The sequence below is a fragment of the Bufo bufo genome, chromosome 11 (assembly GCF_905171765.1).
Source record: "Bufo bufo chromosome 11, aBufBuf1.1, whole genome shotgun sequence".
NCBI classification, from domain to species: domain Eukaryota; kingdom Metazoa; phylum Chordata; class Amphibia; order Anura; family Bufonidae; genus Bufo; species Bufo bufo.
The window spans coordinates 102488371-102506610 of record NC_053399.1 but is presented as its reverse complement, the minus strand read 5'-3'; the positions used below and the strand labels follow the sequence as shown (position 1 = coordinate 102506610).

Below are 18240 nucleotides of genomic sequence, written 5' to 3'. Positions count from 1 at the left end.
GCCGCCTTCTGCCCATAGTGCACCTGGTGCCATCTCCTCCCCAGGTAAGTGACGCACACCCCCGGCCGTCCACATGATGTAATGTGATTCCTCAGACCAGGCCGCCTTCTGCCCATAGTGCACCTGGTGCCATCTCCTCCCCAGGTAAGTGACGCACACCCCTGGCCGTCCACATGATGTAATGTGATTCCTCAAACCAGGCCACCTTCTGCCCATAGTGCACCTGGTGCCATCTCCTCCCCAGGTAAGTGACGCACACCCCCGGCCGTCCACATGATGTAATGTGATTCCTCAGACCAGGCTGCCTTCTGCCCATAGTGCACCTGGTACCATCTCCTCCCCAGGTAAGTGATGCACACCCCCGGCCGTCCACATGATGTAATGTGATTCCTCAGACCAGGCCGCCTTCTGCCCATAGTGCACCTGGTACCATCTCCTCCCCAGGTAAGTGACGCACACCCCCGGCCGTCCATGTAATGTGATTCCTCAGACCAGGCCGTCTTCTGCCCATAGTGCACCTGGTGCCATCTCCTCCCCAGGTAAGTGATGCACACCCCCGGCCGTCCACATGATGTAATGTGATTCCTCAGACCAGGCCGCCTTCTGCCCATAGTGCACCTGGTGCCATCTCCTCCCCAGGTAAGTGACGCACACCCCCGGCCGTCCATGTAATGTGATTCCTCAGACCAGGCCGTCTTCTGCCCATAGTGCACCTGGTGCCATCTCCTCTCCAGGTAAGTGGCGCACACCCCCGGCCGTTCACATGATGTAATGTGATTCCTCAGACCAGGCTGCCTTCTGCCCATAGTGCACCTGGTGCCATCTCCTCCCCAGGTAAGTGACGCACCCCCCCGGCCGTCCACATGATGTAATGTGATTCCTGAGACCAGGCCGCCGCCTTCTGCCCATAGTGCACCTGGTGCCATCTCCTCCCCAGGTACGTGACGCACACCCCCGGCCGTCCACATGATGTAATGTGATTCCTCAGACCGGGCCGCCTTCTGCCCATAGTGCACCTGGTGCCATCTCCTCCCCAGGTAAGTGACGCACACCCCCGGCCGTCCACATGATGTAATGTGATTCCTCAGACCAGGCTGCCGCCTTCTGCCCATAGTGCACCTGGTGCCATCTCCTCCCCAGGTAAGTGACGCACACCCCTGGCCGTCCACATGATGTAATGTGATTCCTCAGACCAGGCCGCCTTCTTCCCATAGTGCACCTGGTGCCATCTCCTCCCCAGGTAAGTGACGTACACCCCTGGCCGTCCACATGATGTAATGTGATTCCTCAGACCGGGCTGCCTACTGCCCATAGTGCACCTGGTGCCATCTCCTCCCCAGGTAAGTGATGCATTCCCCCCCCCCCCCCCCCCCGGCCGTCCACATGATGTAACCTGATTCCTCAGACCAGGCAGCCTTCTGCCCATAGTGCACCTGGTGCCATCTCCTCCCCAGGTAAGTGACGCACACCCCCAGCCGTCCACATGATGTAATGTGATTCCTCAGACCAGGCCGCCTTCTGCCCATAGTGCACCTGGTGCCATCTCCTCCCCAGGTAAGTGACGCACACCCCTGGCCGTCCACATGATGTAATGTGATTCCTCAAACCAGGCCACCTTCTGCCCATAGTGCACCTGGTGCCATCTCCTCCCCAGGTACGTGACGCACACCCCCGGCCGTCCACATGATGTAATGTGATTCCTCAGACCAGGCTGCCGCCTTCTGCCCATAGTGCACCTGGTGCCATCTCCTCCCCAGGTAAGTGACGCACACCCCCGGCCGTCCACATGATGTAATGTGATTCCTCAGACCAGGCCGCCTTCTTCCCATAGTGCACCTGGTGCCATCTCCTCCCCCGGTAAGTGACGCACACCCCCGGCCGTCCACATGATGTAATGTGATTCCTCAGACCAGGCCGCCTTCTGCCCATAGTGCACCTGGTGCCATCTCCTCCCCAGGTAAGTGACGCACACCCCCGGCCGTCCACATGATGTAATGTGATTCCTCAGACCAGGCCGCCTTCTGCCCATAGTGCACCTGGTGCCATCTCCTCCCCAGGTACGTGACGCACACCCCCGGCCGTCCACATGATGTAATGTGATTCCTCAGACCAGGCCGCCGCCTTCTGCCTATAGTGCACCTGGTGCCATCTCCTCCCCAGGTAAGTGACGCACACCCCCGGCCGTCCACATGATGTAATGTGATTCCTCAGACCGGGCCGCCTTCTGCCCATAGTGCACCTGGTGCCATCTCCTCCCCAGGTAAGTGACGCACCCCCCCGGCCGTCCACATGATGTAATGTGATTCCTCAGACCAGGCTGCCTTCTGCCCATAGTGCACCTGGTGCCATCTCCTCCCCAGGTAAGTGACGCACTCGGCTGTCCACTTTTAGTAGGTACTGACCTCTACAGACCGGGGAACACCCCATAAGACCGGCTGCACATCACAATATGGCTGCTGACAAGAGTGGCTCAGATCCTCACACTCGCTCATTTTTCCTGCTCCAAACTTCAAGGGCTGACTGTTCTCCTGCCTAACATTTTGCCTCCCTACAGGCGACATTGTCACCATCCCTGTTGCTGTGGGTGGTATTAATGTACTGGATGATGGGTGTACTCCTCCTCATTCCCTAAGTGTGTAACCTGTTATAATGAGATCATTGACAACAAGAAAGCAGACAAAAGACCAGCAATAAAAAAACCTCCCAAACTTTATGAGCAGGTGTGGGACACGGAGCGGGAGAGGTCTCGTGTCCACAGAACGGCTCCTCCCGTGGAGCTTGCGCTGACAACCAGCAATAAAAATGCACCCTAAGGTCCTCTTCCCCATGTGGGGTTTAGGGCGCCCCCTGTGTCCTGACATGGAATGTAGTGAGCTCCTCGGGCGTTCTGACCCCAGACTCTGGCGTGGGAGGGTGGAAAGACAAGTGTGCGGGGCCGTGGATCATTCCCGCCCTTCCAACAGAATCCGTCTGTACGGCTCAAAGTCCTCAGGAATGGTGTCTGCAGGAGAAGAGCACAGTGAGTAAAGCCGCACACCCACGATTACAGTCAGCCCCTGTCTTCACACTCACCAGAAGATAGACACACACCTGTCTTCACGCACACCGTCCCACACACTATTGTAGGCACACTCATGCACACCGTCCCACACACTATTGTAGGCACACTCACGCACACCGTCCCACACACTATTGTAGGCACACACATGCACACCGTCCCACACACTATTGTAGGCACACTCACGCACACCGTCCCACACACTATTGTAGGCACACACATGCACACCGTCCCACACACTATTGTAGGCACACATGCACACCGTCCCACACACTATTGTAGGCACACACATGCACACCGTCCCACACACTATTGTAGGCACACACACATGCACACCGTCCCACACACTATTGTAGGCACACACATGCACACCGTCCCACACACTATTGTAGGCACACACACATGCACACCGTCCCACACACTTCTGTAGACACACACACCTGCCTTCACAATCACGCACACCGTCCCACACACTATTGTAGGCACACTCACGCACACCGTCCCACACACTATTGTAGGCACACTCACGCACACCGTCCCACACACTATTGTAGGCACACACACATGCACACCGTCCCACACACTATTGTAGGCACACACACATGCACACCGTCCCACACACTATTGTAGGCACACACACATGCACACCGTCCCACACACTATTGTAGGCACACACACATGCACACCGTCCCACACTCTATTGTAGACACACACATGCACACCGTCCCACACACTATTGTAGGCACACACATGCACACCGTCCCACACACTATTGTAGGCACACATGCACACCGTCCCACACACTATTGTAGGCACACTCACGCACACCGTCCCACACACTATTGTAGGCACACATGCACACCGTCCCACACACTATTGTAGGCACACATGCACACCGTCCCACACACTATTGTAGACACACACACACACCTGCCTTCACACTCACGCACACAGTCTCGCACACTATTGTAGGCACACACATGCACACCGTCCCACACACTATTGTAGGCGCACACACATGCACACCGTCCCACACACTATTGTAGGCACACATGCACACCGTCCCACACACTTCTGTAGACACACACACCTGCCTTCACAATCACGCACACCGTCCCACACACTATTGTAGGCACACACATGCACACCGTCCCACACACTATTGTAGGCACACACACATGCACACCGTCCCACACACTATTGTAGGCACACACACATGCACACCGTCCCACACACTATTGTAGGCACACACATGCACACCGTCCCACACATGCACACCGTCCCACACACTATTGTAGGCACACACACATGCACACCGTCCCACACACTATTGTAGGCACACATGCACACCGTCCCACACACTTTTGAAGGCACACACATGCACACCGTCCCACACACTATTGTAGGCACACACATGCACACCGTCCCACACACTATTGTAGGCACACACACATGCACACCGTCCCACACACTATTGTAGGCACACATGCACACCGTCCCACACACTTTTGAAGGCACACACATGCACACCGTCCCACACACTATTGTAGGCACACTCACGCACACCGTCCCACACACTATTGTAGGCACACATGCACACCGTCCCACACACTTCTGTAGACACACACACACACACCTGCCTTCACACTCACGCACACAGTCTCGCACACTATTGTAGGCACACACATGCACACCGTCCCACACATGATTATAGAGACACACACATGCACACCGTCCCACACACTATTGTAGGCGCACACACATGCACACCGTCCCACACACTATTGTAGGCACACATGCACACCGTCCCACACACTTCTGTAGACACACACACCTGCCTTCACAATCACGCACACCGTCCCACACACTATTGTAGGCACACACATGCACACCGTCCCACACACTATTGTAGGCACACACACATGCACACCGTCCCACACACTATTGTAGGCACACACACATGCACACCGTCCCACACACTATTGTAGGCACACACACATGCACACCGTCCCACACACTATTGTAGGCACACACATGCACACCGTCCCACACACTATTGTAGGCACACACATGCATACCGTCCCACACACTATTGTAGGCACACACATGCACACCGTCCCACACACTATCGTAGGCACACACATGCACACCGTCCCACACACTATTGTAGGCACACACACCTGCCTTCACACTCGCGCACACCGTCTCGCACACATATTTATACTCACACACACACACACACACACACTCCACGTCTTCAGATCTACAGTTCTGCCAAACGTCTCGCATCATCATCTTCATATTGTCCCGCACTATTTACACTCACTCCCACGGATTTGTCTTTATACCCAAACACATTCCTACCTACCTGACTGCTCACCTGCATAGACTCATCTTAACACTTGCACACCTTCCCAAGCAATAGTCTTTAAACACGTTCATGCACTAGAATATACACATGCACTCCTGTCCTTACACCCTCTCGCACACTCCTCTTTACAGTCACACACCTTTCCAGGATCCTGTCCTTACACCCTCTCGCACACTCCTCTTTACAGTCACACACCTTTCCAGGTTCCTGACCTTACACCCTCTCGCACACTCCTCTTTACAGTCACACACCTTTCCAGGTTCCTGATCTTACACCCTCTCGCACACTCCTCTTTACAGTCACACACCTTTCCAGGATCCTGTCCTTACATCCTCTCGCACACTCCTCTTTACAGTCACACACCTTTCCAGGTTCCTGTCCTTACACCCTCTCGCACACTCCTCTTTACAGTCACACACCTTTCCAGGCTCCTGTCCTTACACCCTCTCGCACACTCCTCTTTACAGTCACACACCTTTCCAGGTTCCTGTCCTTACACCCTCTCGCACACTCCTCTTTACAGTCACACACCTTTCCAGGCTCCTGTCCTTACAATCTCTCGCACACTCCTCTTTACAGTCACACACCTTTCCAGGCTCCTGTCCTTACACTCTCTCGCACACGCCTCTTTACAGTCACACACCTTTCCAGGCTCCTGTCCTTACAATCTCTCGCACACGCCTCTTTACAGTCACACACCTTTCCAGGCTCCTGTCCTTACACCCTCTCGCACACTCCTCTTTACAGTTACACACCTTTCCAGGCTCCTGTCCTTACACTCTCTCGCACACGCCTCTTTACAGTTACACACCTTTTCAGGCTCCTGTCCTTACACCCTCTCGCACACTCCTCTTTACAGTCACACACACCTTTCCAGGCTCCTGTCCTTACACCCTCTCGCACACTCCTCTACATAGTCACACACCTTTCCGTGCTCCTGTCCTTACACCCTCTCGCACACTCCTCTTTACAGTTACACTCCTTTCCAGGCTCCTGTCCTTACACCCTCTCACACACTCCTCTTTACAGTCACACTCCTTTCCAGGCTCCTGTCCTTACACCCTCTCGCACACTCCTCTTTACAGTCACACACACCTTTCCAGGCTCCTGTCTTTACACCCTCTCGCACACTCCTCTTTACAGTCATACACCTTTCCAGGCTCCTGTCCTTACACCCTCTCGCACACTCCTCTTTACAGTCACACACCTTTCCAGGTTCCTGTCCTTACACCCTCTCGCACACTCCTCTTTACAGTCATACACCTTTCCAGGCTCCTGTCCTTACACCCTCTCACACACTCCTCTTTACAGTCACACTCCTTTCCAGGCTCCTGTCCTTACACCCTCTCGCACACTCCTCTTTACAGTCACACTCCTTTCCAGGCTCCTGTCCTTACACCCTCTCGCACACTCCTCTTTACAGTCACACTCCTTTCCAGGCTCCTGTCCTTACACCCTCTCGCACACTCCTCTTTACAGTTACACACCTTTCCAGGCTCCTGTCCTTACACCCTCCTGTTTACACACCTTCCTGCGCTAACACTCACCATTACATCGATACTGTAGGTTGGACCAGATGATGTTTTCTTGGGAGAAACAGAAGACCCCCAGTCGCCCTCCTCTCATGGTGGTGTCTATGATCACCCCGGAATCAGCTACCAGGTCCACGCCCTCATACAGCTTCACCCTGGGGGTTATTACAGGAGGAACATATAATGCCATGACACCATGTTAATGTGACCTGTCTTATCTGATCTCTGTGCAGGTCGTCTTTAACCCTTTGTTCTAGGTGCAGTGCACCCCCCTTCTATAGGAGGCCATGTAGCATCTGGTTATTCTGCCTCTGCACGTCCAGCTGTTCTGCAGCTCTTGCATCCGATGACCTCAGTTCTGGCAGGCGCAGTGGAGGGGCATTATTCGGGGAGCCCAGCACGGGGTCACCCCCAGGAGCACAGCACTATCCCGTTCCCAGAAGCAGAGTATTGTTCAGCAGTTTTCCATATGAAAGGCCGCTCACTCTTCTCCAGCCCCAGCATTCCTGACCGGGATTGTGTTGCTGGGGTGATGTCCACAAGGACTTGGCGCCTCGCTCCCCGCTGATATCATCGCTTCAGTAAACAAGAAGAGGGGATATTCTGCCTCCCCTTTATACTGAAATAGGGAAAATTAACCCCCTAACGGCGGCTTATAACGGAGGCAAGAGACAGGTCTATTTAGAGTGCAAGCTCCACATCACAGTCACCACCACATGTATGGACACGGTCCAAAAAAATGGACCAGGAACATGTATAATAAAGACACAATTAGACAAGCGGGATCCAACCTGCAGGTAAGTATGAGGTGGGTCTCCTATAGACCTGGTGGAGCAATGTATGAGCTGACCTGATATAGCCCACCTGGGGCCGGGGCAAGACCTGATATAGCCCACCTGGGGCCGGGGCAAGACCTGATATAGCCCACCTGGGGCCGGGGCAAGACCTGATATAGCCCACCTGGGGCCGGGGCAAGACCTGATATAGCCCACCTGGGGCCGGGGCAAGACCTGATATAGCCCACCTGGGGCCGGGGCAAGACCTGATATAGCCCACCTGGGGCCGGGGCAGGACCTGATATAGCCCACCTGGGGCCGGGGCAAGACCTGATATAGCCCACCTGGGGCCGGGGTATGAGCTGATATAGCCCACCTGGGGCCGGGGCAAGACCTGATATAGCCCACCTGGGGCCGGGGCAAGACCTGATATAGCCCACCTGGGGCCGGGGCAAGACCTGATATAGCCCACCTGGGGCCGGGGCAAGACCTGATATAGCCCACCTGGGGCCGGGGCAAGACCTGATATAGCCCACCTGGGGCCGGGGTATGAGCTGATATAGCCCACCTGGGGCCGGGGCAAGACCTGATATAGCCCACCTGAGGCCGGGGCACGACCTGATATAGCCCACCTGGGGCCGGGGCAAGACCTGATATAGCCCACCTGGGGCCGGGACAAGACCTGATATAACCCACCTGGGGCCGGGGTATGAGCTGACCTGATATAACCCACCTGGGGCCGGGGTATGAGCTGATATAGCCCACCTGGGGCCGGGGTATGAGCTGACCTGATATAACCCACCTGGGGCCGGGGTATGAGCTGACCTGATATAACCCACCTGGGGCCGGGGTATGAGCTGATATAGCCCACCTGGGGCCGGGGTATGAGCTGATATAGCCCACCTGGGGCCGGGGTATGAGCTGACCTGATATAGCCCACCTGGGGCCGGGGTATGAGCTGATATAACCCACCTGGGGCCGGGGTATGAGCTGATATAGCCCACCTGGGGCCGGGGTATGAGCTGATATAGCCCACCTGGGGCCGGGGTATGAGCTGACCTGATATAGCCCACCTGGGGCCGGGGTATGAGCTGACCTGATATAGCCCACCTGGGGCCGGGGTATGACCTGATATAGCCCACCTGGGGCCGGGGTATGAGCTGACCTGATATAGCCCACCTGAGGCCGGGGTATGAGCTGACCTGATATAGCCCACCTGGGGCCGGGGTATGAGCTGATATAGCCCACCTGGGGCCGGGGTATGAGCTGATATAGCCCACCTGGGGCCGGGGTATGAGCTGATATAGCCCACCTGGGGCCGGGGTATGAGCTGACCTGATATAACCCACCTGGGGCCGGGGTATGAGCTGATATAGCCCACCTGAGGCCGGGGTATGAGCTGACCTGATATAGCCCACCTGGGGCCGGGGTATGAGCTGACCTGATATAGCCCACCTGGGGCCGGGGTATGAGCTGACCTGATATAACCCACCTGGGGCCGGGGTATGAGCTGACCTGATATAGCCCACCTGAGGCCGGGGTATGAGCTGACCTGATATAACCCACCTGGGGCCGGGGTATGAGCTGACCTGATATAACCCACCTGGGGCCGGGGTATGAGCTGACCTGATATAGCCCACCTGGGGCCGGGGTATGAGCTGACCTGATATAACCCACCTGGGGCCGGGGTATGAGCTGACCTGATATAGCCCACCTGGGGCCGGGGTATGAGCTGATATAACCCACCTGGGGCCGGGGTATGAGCTGATATAGCCCACCTGGGGCCGGGGTATGAGCTGACCTGATATAACCCACCTGGGGCCGGGGTATGAGCTGACCTGATATAGCCCACCTGGGGCCGGGGTATGAGCTGACCTGATATAACCCACCTGGGGCCGGGGTATGAGCTGACCTGATATAGCCCACCTGGGGCCGGGGTATGAGCTGACCTGATATAACCCACCTGGGGCCGGGGTATGAGCTGACCTGATATAGCCCACCTGGGGCCGGGGTATGAGCTGATATAACCCACCTGGGGCCGGGGTATGAGCTGATATAGCCCACCTGAGGCCGGGGTATGAGCTGATATAGCCCACCTGGGGCCGGGGTATGAGCTGACCTGATATAACCCACCTGGGGCCGGGGTATGAGCTGACCTGATATAGCCCACCTGAGGCCGGGGTATGAGCTGACCTGATATAGCCCACCTGGGGCCGGGGTATGAGCTGACCTGATATAACCCACCTGGGGCCGGGGTATGAGCTGACCTGATATAGCCCACCTGGGGCCGGGGTATGAGCTGACCTGATATAGCCCACCTGGGGCCGGGGTATGAGCTGACCTGATATAGCCCACCTGGGGCCGGGGTATGAGCTGACCTGATATAGCCCACCTGGGGCCGGGGTATGAGCTGACCTGATATAGCCCACCTGGGGCCGGGGTATGAGCTGATATAGCCCACCTGGGGCCGGGGTATGACCTGATATAGCCCACCTGGGGCCGGGGTATGAGCTGATATAGCCCACCTGGGGCCGGGGTATGAGCTGATATAGCCCACCTGGGGCCGGGGTATGAGCTGATATAGCCCACCTGGGGCCGGGGTATGAGCTGACCTGATATAGCCCACCTGAGGCCGGGGTATGAGCTGACCTGATATAACCCACCTGGGGCCGGGGTATGAGCTGACCTGATATAGCCCACCTGGGGCCGGGGTATGAGCTGACCTGATATAGCCCACCTGGGGCCGGGGTATGAGCTGATATAGCCCACCTGAGGCCGGGGTATGAGCTGACCTGAAATAGCCCACCTGAGGCCGGGGTATGAGCTCACCTGATATAGCCCACCTGGGGCCGGTGCATGAGCTGCCAGCGATATGACGTCTTGTCCTTCCAGCCCACGTTGCGTGGGTCCTTCCACAGGAGGTGCACATGGTCCGGGGTGTGTCCCGTGTGCCACAAAGCGTTCCGCATATATTCTCCTGGTCCGGTCTTTGACTTCACGGCCTGGAGGGGAGAAGTCAGCAGGTTAACAGTTGGGCGCCGTCATGGAGTCACATCTGTGCCGGACATGTGTGTTATACGAGGGTGGGGCACGTATGATGTAGGAGTGTGACATGTATGATCTGGAGGGGGGTTCACGTATGACGTGTGAAATGGGGGTGGCTTGTAAGATAAGGGGGGGGTATGATGGAGGAGCACCGAAACATCGGACTAGTCCTAGGGTGGGCCACCCCTCACCTTCAGCTGCAGGCCCGGCTCTGCCACGGATCTGAACGGCGTGGCCTGCCAGTACGTCTGCTCCGTCTGCTTCCACATGACAACGTAGAAGCTGGCGCTGTCCTGGTAGCTGAAAATGAAGCCGGCGTAGTCGTCATCCGTGATGGTGTTCACGTGGAAAGTCCCCTCAAAGTCCACACCATTGAATGCGGTGTACCCTGCAGACAGAGGAGAGGTCAGTCCTGATGGGGGTTGTGGTCCGCGGGTTAGATGTATGGCATGTGCCCCTTACCTACAGCCAGGCCGGGATCACTGTTCATGGTCTGCACGATCTCCATCCCCTGCCAGAGAGACACGAAGAAGAGCTGAAGGCGGCCGACACCACAGAGAGGTCCGCTCCGGGGAAACGCCATGCTGGACGGACATTACCTGGTTTAGCACCACCCAGTTGGGATCGATCTGTGCGTCTCCCTCGGGGTCCAGGACGACGGTCTGAAAGGCCCTGAAGTCGGTGAAGGTCACCTCCGCGCTCTCGGGGCAGACATCGTAGGAGTCGGCCACCGAGTCGTTATCAAAGTCGATCTCGCACACGTCTCCGATGCCGTCCCCTGCAGGCACAGAGCGGGTTACCTCCACGCCTCACGACGCTGCCCCCACCCAGAGCCACTTACCGTCCGTGTCCTTCTGGTTGGGATTGTGGATGAGGCGGCAGTTGTCAGGACCTGGGGGAAGGTAGTCGGGAATCCCATCGTTGTCGTCATCCTGGTCGCACTCATCTCCAATCCCATCGTTGTCAGAATCCAACTGGGAACTGTTGGGAATGTCGGGACAATTGTCCTTGCTGTCCTGGTGACCGTCACCGTCCCTGAGGAAAGAGAGGCATCAAATGGTAAAGCCTCACACCTCGCGTCCCGGGAGACAGGCAGAGGATGGCGCCCCAAAATATGGCACTTACCTGTCCTGATTGGTGTCACACATGTCACCCACAAGATCACTGTCCGCGTCTGACTGAAGGAGAACGAGAGGTATACAGGTGTATATACAGCTATAGAGGAGGGGTATACAGGTGTATATACAGCTATAGAGGAGAGGTATACAGGTGTATATACAGCTATAGAGGAGGGGTATACAGGTGTATATACAGCTATAGAGGAGGGGTATACAGGTGTATATACAGCTATAGAGGAGAGGTATACAGGTGTATATACAGCTATAGAGGAGAGGTATACAGGTGTATATACAGCTATAGAGGAGGGGTATACAGGTGTATATACAGCTATAGAGGAGGGGTATACAGGTGTATATACAGCTATAGAGGAGAGGTATACAGGTGTATATACAGCTATAGAGGAGGGGTATACAGGTGTATATACAGCTATAGAGGAGAGGTATACAGGTGTATATACAGCTATAGAGGAGGGGTATACAGGTGTATATACAGCTATAGAGGAGGGGTATACAGGTGTATATACAGCTATAGAGGAGAGGTATACAGGTGTATATACAGCTATAGAGGAGGGGTATACAGGTGTATATACAGCTATAGAGGAGAGGTATACAGGTGTATATACAGCTATAGAGGAGGGGTATACAGGTGTATATACAGCTATAGAGGAGGGGTATACAGGTGTATATACAGCTATAGAGGAGGGGTATACAGGTGTACATACAGCTATAGAGGAGGGGTATACAGGTGTATATACAGCTATAGAGGAGGGGTATACAGGTGTATATACAGCTATAGAGGAGAGGTATACAGGTGTACATACAGCTATAGAGGAGGGGTATACAGGTGTACATACAGCTATAGAGGAGGGGTATACAGGTGTATATACAGCTATAGAGGAGGGGTATACAGGTGTATATACAGCTATAGAGGAGGGGTATACAGGTGTATATACAGCTATAGAGGAGGGGTATACAGGTGTATATACAGCTATAGAGGAGAGGTATACAGGTGTATATACAGCTATAGAGGAGGGGTATACAGGTGTATATACAGCTATAGAGGAGGGGTATACAGGTGTATATACAGCTATAGAGGAGGGGTATACAGGTGTATATACAGCTATAGAGGAGGGGTATACAGGTGTATATACAGCTATAGAGGAGGGGTATACAGGTGTATATACAGCTATAGAGGAGAGGTATACAGGTGTATATACAGCTATAGAGGAGAGGTATACAGGTGTATATACAGCTATAGAGGAGAGGTATACAGGTGTATATACAGCTATAGAGGAGAGGTATACAGGTGTATATACAGCTATAGAGGAGGGGTATACAGGTGTATATACAGCTATAGAGGAGGGGTATACAGGTGTATATACAGCTATAGAGGAGGGGTATACAGGTGTATATACAGCTATAGAGGAGGGGTATACAGGTGTATATACAGCTATAGAGGAGGGGTATACAGGTGTATATACAGCTATAGAGGAGAGGTATACAGGTGTATATACAGCTATAGAGGAGGGGTATACAGGTGTATATACAGCTATAGAGGAGGGGTATACAGGTGTATATACAGCTATAGAGGAGGGGTATACAGGTGTATATACAGCTATAGAGGAGGGGTATACAGGTGTATATACAGCTATAGAGGAGAGGTATACAGGTGTATATACAGCTATAGAGGAGGGGTATACAGGTGTATATACAGCTATAGAGGAGGGGTATACAGGTGTATATACAGCTATAGAGGAGAGGTATACAGGTGTATATACAGCTATAGAGGAGGGGTATACAGGTGTATATACAGCTATAGAGGAGGGGTATACAGGTGTATATACAGCTATAGAGGAGGGGTATACAGGTGTATATACAGCTATAGAGGAGGGGTATACAGGTGTATATACAGCTATAGAGGAGGGGTATACAGGTGTATATACAGCTATAGAGGAGGGGTATACAGGTGTATATACAGCTATAGAGGAGGGGTATACAGGTGTATATACAGCTATAGAGGAGGGGTATACAGGTGTATATACAGCTATAGAGGAGAGGTATACAGGTGTATATACAGCTATAGAGGAGGGGTATACAGGTGTATATACAGCTATAGAGGAGGGGTATACAGGTGTATATACAGCTATAGAGGAGAGGTATACAGGTGTATATACAGCTATAGAGGAGAGGTATACAGGTGTATATACAGCTATAGAGGAGAGGTATACAGGTGTATATACAGCTATAGAGGAGGGGTATACAGGTGTATATACAGCTATAGAGGAGAGGTATACAGGTGTATATACAGCTATAGAGGAGAGGTATACAGGTGTATATACAGCTATAGAGGAGAGGTATACAGGTGTATATACAGCTATAGAGGAGAGGTATACAGGTGTATATACAGCTATAGAGGAGGGGTATACAGGTGTATATACAGCTATAGAGGAGAGGTATACAGGTGTATATACAGCTATAGAGGAGGGGTATACAGGTGTATATACAGCTATAGAGGAGGGGTATACAGGTGTATATACAGCTATAGAGGAGGGGTATACAGGTGTATATACAGCTATAGAGGAGAGGTATACAGGTGTATATACAGCTATAGAGGAGGGGTATACAGGTGTATATACAGCTATAGAGGAGGGGTATACAGGTGTATATACAGCTATAGAGGAGGGGTATACAGGTGTATATACAGCTATAGAGGAGGGGTATACAGGTGTATATACAGCTATAGAGGAGGGGTATACAGGTGTATATACAGCTATAGAGGAGAGGTATACAGGTGTATATACAGCTATAGAGGAGGGGTATACAGGTGTATATACAGCTATAGAGGAGGGGTATACAGGTGTATATACAGCTATAGAGGAGGGGTATACAGGTGTATATACAGCTATAGGGGAGGGGTATACAGGTGTATATACAGCTATAGAGGAGAGGTATACAGGTGTATATACAGCTATAGAGGAGAGGTATACAGGTGTATATACAGCTATAGAGGAGGGGTATACAGGTGTATATACAGCTATAGAGGAGGGGTATACAGGTGTATATACAGCTATAGAGGAGGGGTATACAGGTGTATATACAGCTATAGAGGAGGGGTATACAGGTGTATATACAGCTATAGAGGAGGGGTATACAGGTGTATATACAGCTATAGAGGAGAGGTATACAGGTGTATATACAGCTATAGAGGAGAGGTATACAGGTGTATATACAGCTATAGAGGAGGGGTATACAGGTGTATATACAGCTATAGAGGAGGGGTATACAGGTGTATATACAGCTATAGAGGAGGGGTATACAGGTGTATATACAGCTATAGAGGAGGGGTATACAGGTGTATATACAGCTATAGAGGAGGGGTATACAGGTGTATATACAGCTATAGAGGAGGGGTATACAGGTGTATATACAGCTATAGAGGAGGGGTATACAGGTGTATATACAGCTATAGAGGAGGGGTATACAGGTGTACATACAGCTATAGAGGAGGGGTATACAGGTGTATATACAGCTATAGAGGAGGGGTATACAGGTGTATATACAGCTATAGAGGAGGGGTATACAGGTGTATATACAGCTATAGAGGAGAGGTATACAGGTGTATATACAGCTATAGAGGAGAGGTATACAGGTGTATATACAGCTATAGAGGAGAGGTATACAGGTGTATATACAGCTATAGAGGAGGGGTATACAGGTGTATATACAGCTATAGAGGAGAGGTATACAGGTGTATATACAGCTATAGAGGAGGGTATACAGGTGTATATACAGCTATAGAGGAGAGGTATACAGGTGTATATACAGCTATAGAGGAGAGGTATACAGGTGTATATACAGCTATAGAGGAGGGGTATACAGGTGTATATACAGCTATAGAGGAGAGGTATACAGGTGTATATACAGCTATAGAGGAGAGGTATACAGGTGTATATACAGCTATAGAGGAGAGGTATACAGGTGTATATACAGCTATAGAGGAGGGGTATACAGGTGTATATACAGCTATAGAGGAGGGGTATACAGGTGTATATACAGCTATAGAGGAGAGGTATACAGGTGTATATACAGCTATAGAGGAGGGGTATACAGGTGTATATACAGCTATAGAGGAGGGGTATACAGGTGTATATACAGCTATAGAGGAGAGGTATACAGGTGTATATACAGCTATAGAGGAGGGGTATACAGGTGTATATACAGCTATAGAGGAGGGGTATACAGGTGTATATACAGCTATAGAGGAGGGGTATACAGGTGTATATACAGCTATAGAGGAGGGGTATACAGGTGTATATACAGCTATAGAGGAGAGGTATACAGGTGTATATACAGCTATAGAGGAGGGGTATACAGGTGTATATACAGCTATAGAGGAGGGGTATACAGGTGTATATACAGCTATAGAGGAGGGGTATACAGGTGTATATACAGCTATAGAGGAGAGGTATACAGGTGTATATACAGCTATAGAGGAGGGGTATACAGGTGTATATACAGCTATAGAGGAGGGGTATACAGGTGTATATACAGCTATAGAGGAGAGGTATACAGGTGTATATACAGCTATAGAGGAGGGGTATACAGGTGTATATACAGCTATAGAGGAGGGGTATACAGGTGTATATACAGCTATAGAGGAGGGGTATACAGGTGTATATACAGCTATAGAGGAGAGGTATACAGGTGTATATACAGCTATAGAGGAGAGGTATACAGGTGTATATACAGCTATAGAGGAGAGGTATACAGGTGTATATACAGCTATAGAGGAGGGGTATACAGGTGTATATACAGCTATAGAGGAGGGGTATACAGGTGTATATACAGCTATAGAGGAGGGGTATACAGGTGTATATACAGCTATAGAGGAGAGGTATACAGGTGTATATACAGCTATAGAGGAGGGGTATACAGGTGTATATACAGCTATAGAGGAGGGGTATACAGGTGTATATACAGCTATAGAGGAGGGGTATACAGGTGTATATACAGCTATAGAGGAGGGGTATACAGGTGTATATACAGCTATAGAGGAGAGGTATACAGGTGTATATACAGCTATAGAGGAGGGGTATACAGGTGTATATACAGCTATAGAGGAGGGGTATACAGGTGTATATACAGCTATAGAGGAGGGGTATACAGGTGTATATACAGCTATAGAGGAGGGGTATACAGGTGTATATACAGCTATAGAGGAGGGGTATACAGGTGTATATACAGCTATAGAGGAGGGGTATACAGGTGTATATACAGCTATAGAGGAGAGGTATACAGGTGTATATACAGCTATAGAGGAGAGGTATACAGGTGTATATACAGCTATAGAGGAGAGGTATACAGGTGTATATACAGCTATAGAGGAGGGGTATACAGGTGTATATACAGCTATAGAGGAGAGGTATACAGGTGTATATACAGCTATAGAGGAGAGGTATACAGGTGTATATACAGCTATAGAGGAGGGGTATACAGGTGTATATACAGCTATAGAGGAGGGGTATACAGGTGTATATACAGCTATAGAGGAGAGGTATACAGGTGTATATACAGCTATAGAGGAGGGGTATACAGGTGTATATACAGCTATAGAGGAGGGGTATACAGGTGTATATACAGCTATAGAGGAGGGGTATACAGGTGTATATACAGCTATAGAGGAGGGGTATACAGGTGTATATACAGCTATAGAGGAGGGTATACAGGTGTATATACAGCTATAGAGGAGGGGTATACAGGTGTATATACAGCTATAGAGGAGGGGTATACAGGTGTATATACAGCTATAGAGGAGGGGTATACAGGTGTATATACAGCTATAGAGGAGAGGTATACAGGTGTATATACAGCTATAGAGGAGGGGTATACAGGTGTATATACAGCTATAGAGGAGGGGTATACAGGTGTATATACAGCTATAGAGGAGGGGTATACAGGTGTATATACAGCTATAGAGGAGAGGTATACAGGTGTACATACAGCTATAGAGGAGGGGTATACAGGTGTACATACAGCTATAGAGGAGGGGTATACAGGTGTATATACAGCTATAGAGGAGGGGTATACAGGTGTATATACAGCTATAGAGGAGAGGTATACAGGTGTATATACAGCTATAGAGGAGAGGTATACAGGTGTATATACAGCTATAGAGGAGGGGTATACAGGTGTATATACAGCTATAGAGGAGAGGTATACAGGTGTATATACAGCTATAGAGGAGGGGTATACAGGTGTATATACAGCTATAGAGGAGGGGTATACAGGTGTATATACAGCTATAGAGGAGGGGTATACAGGTGTATATACAGCTATAGAG

The 18240-nt window shown here is 51.4% G+C and overlaps 1 protein-coding gene across 1 annotated transcript in view; it reads right to left on the bottom strand.

Annotated features, from left to right (window-relative positions):
• Positions 1 to 2691: 2691 nt before the first annotated feature.
• Positions 2692 to 18240, bottom strand: part of THBS3 (thrombospondin 3) — a 73043-nt gene continuing 57494 nt past the window's right edge. Inside the window, exons 16-23 of the mRNA XM_040411568.1 lie at positions 11908 to 11960; positions 11624 to 11817; positions 11382 to 11560; positions 11245 to 11293; positions 10974 to 11170; positions 10567 to 10739; positions 6977 to 7116; positions 2692 to 3001 (exon numbers count right to left, since the gene is read on the bottom strand). Of these exons, the coding sequence (XP_040267502.1) occupies positions 2943 to 3001; positions 6977 to 7116; positions 10567 to 10739; positions 10974 to 11170; positions 11245 to 11293; positions 11382 to 11560; positions 11624 to 11817; positions 11908 to 11960 (1044 nt within the window). The 3' untranslated portion in view covers positions 2692 to 2942. The remainder of the gene's footprint in view (positions 3002 to 6976; positions 7117 to 10566; positions 10740 to 10973; positions 11171 to 11244; positions 11294 to 11381; positions 11561 to 11623; positions 11818 to 11907; positions 11961 to 18240) is intronic.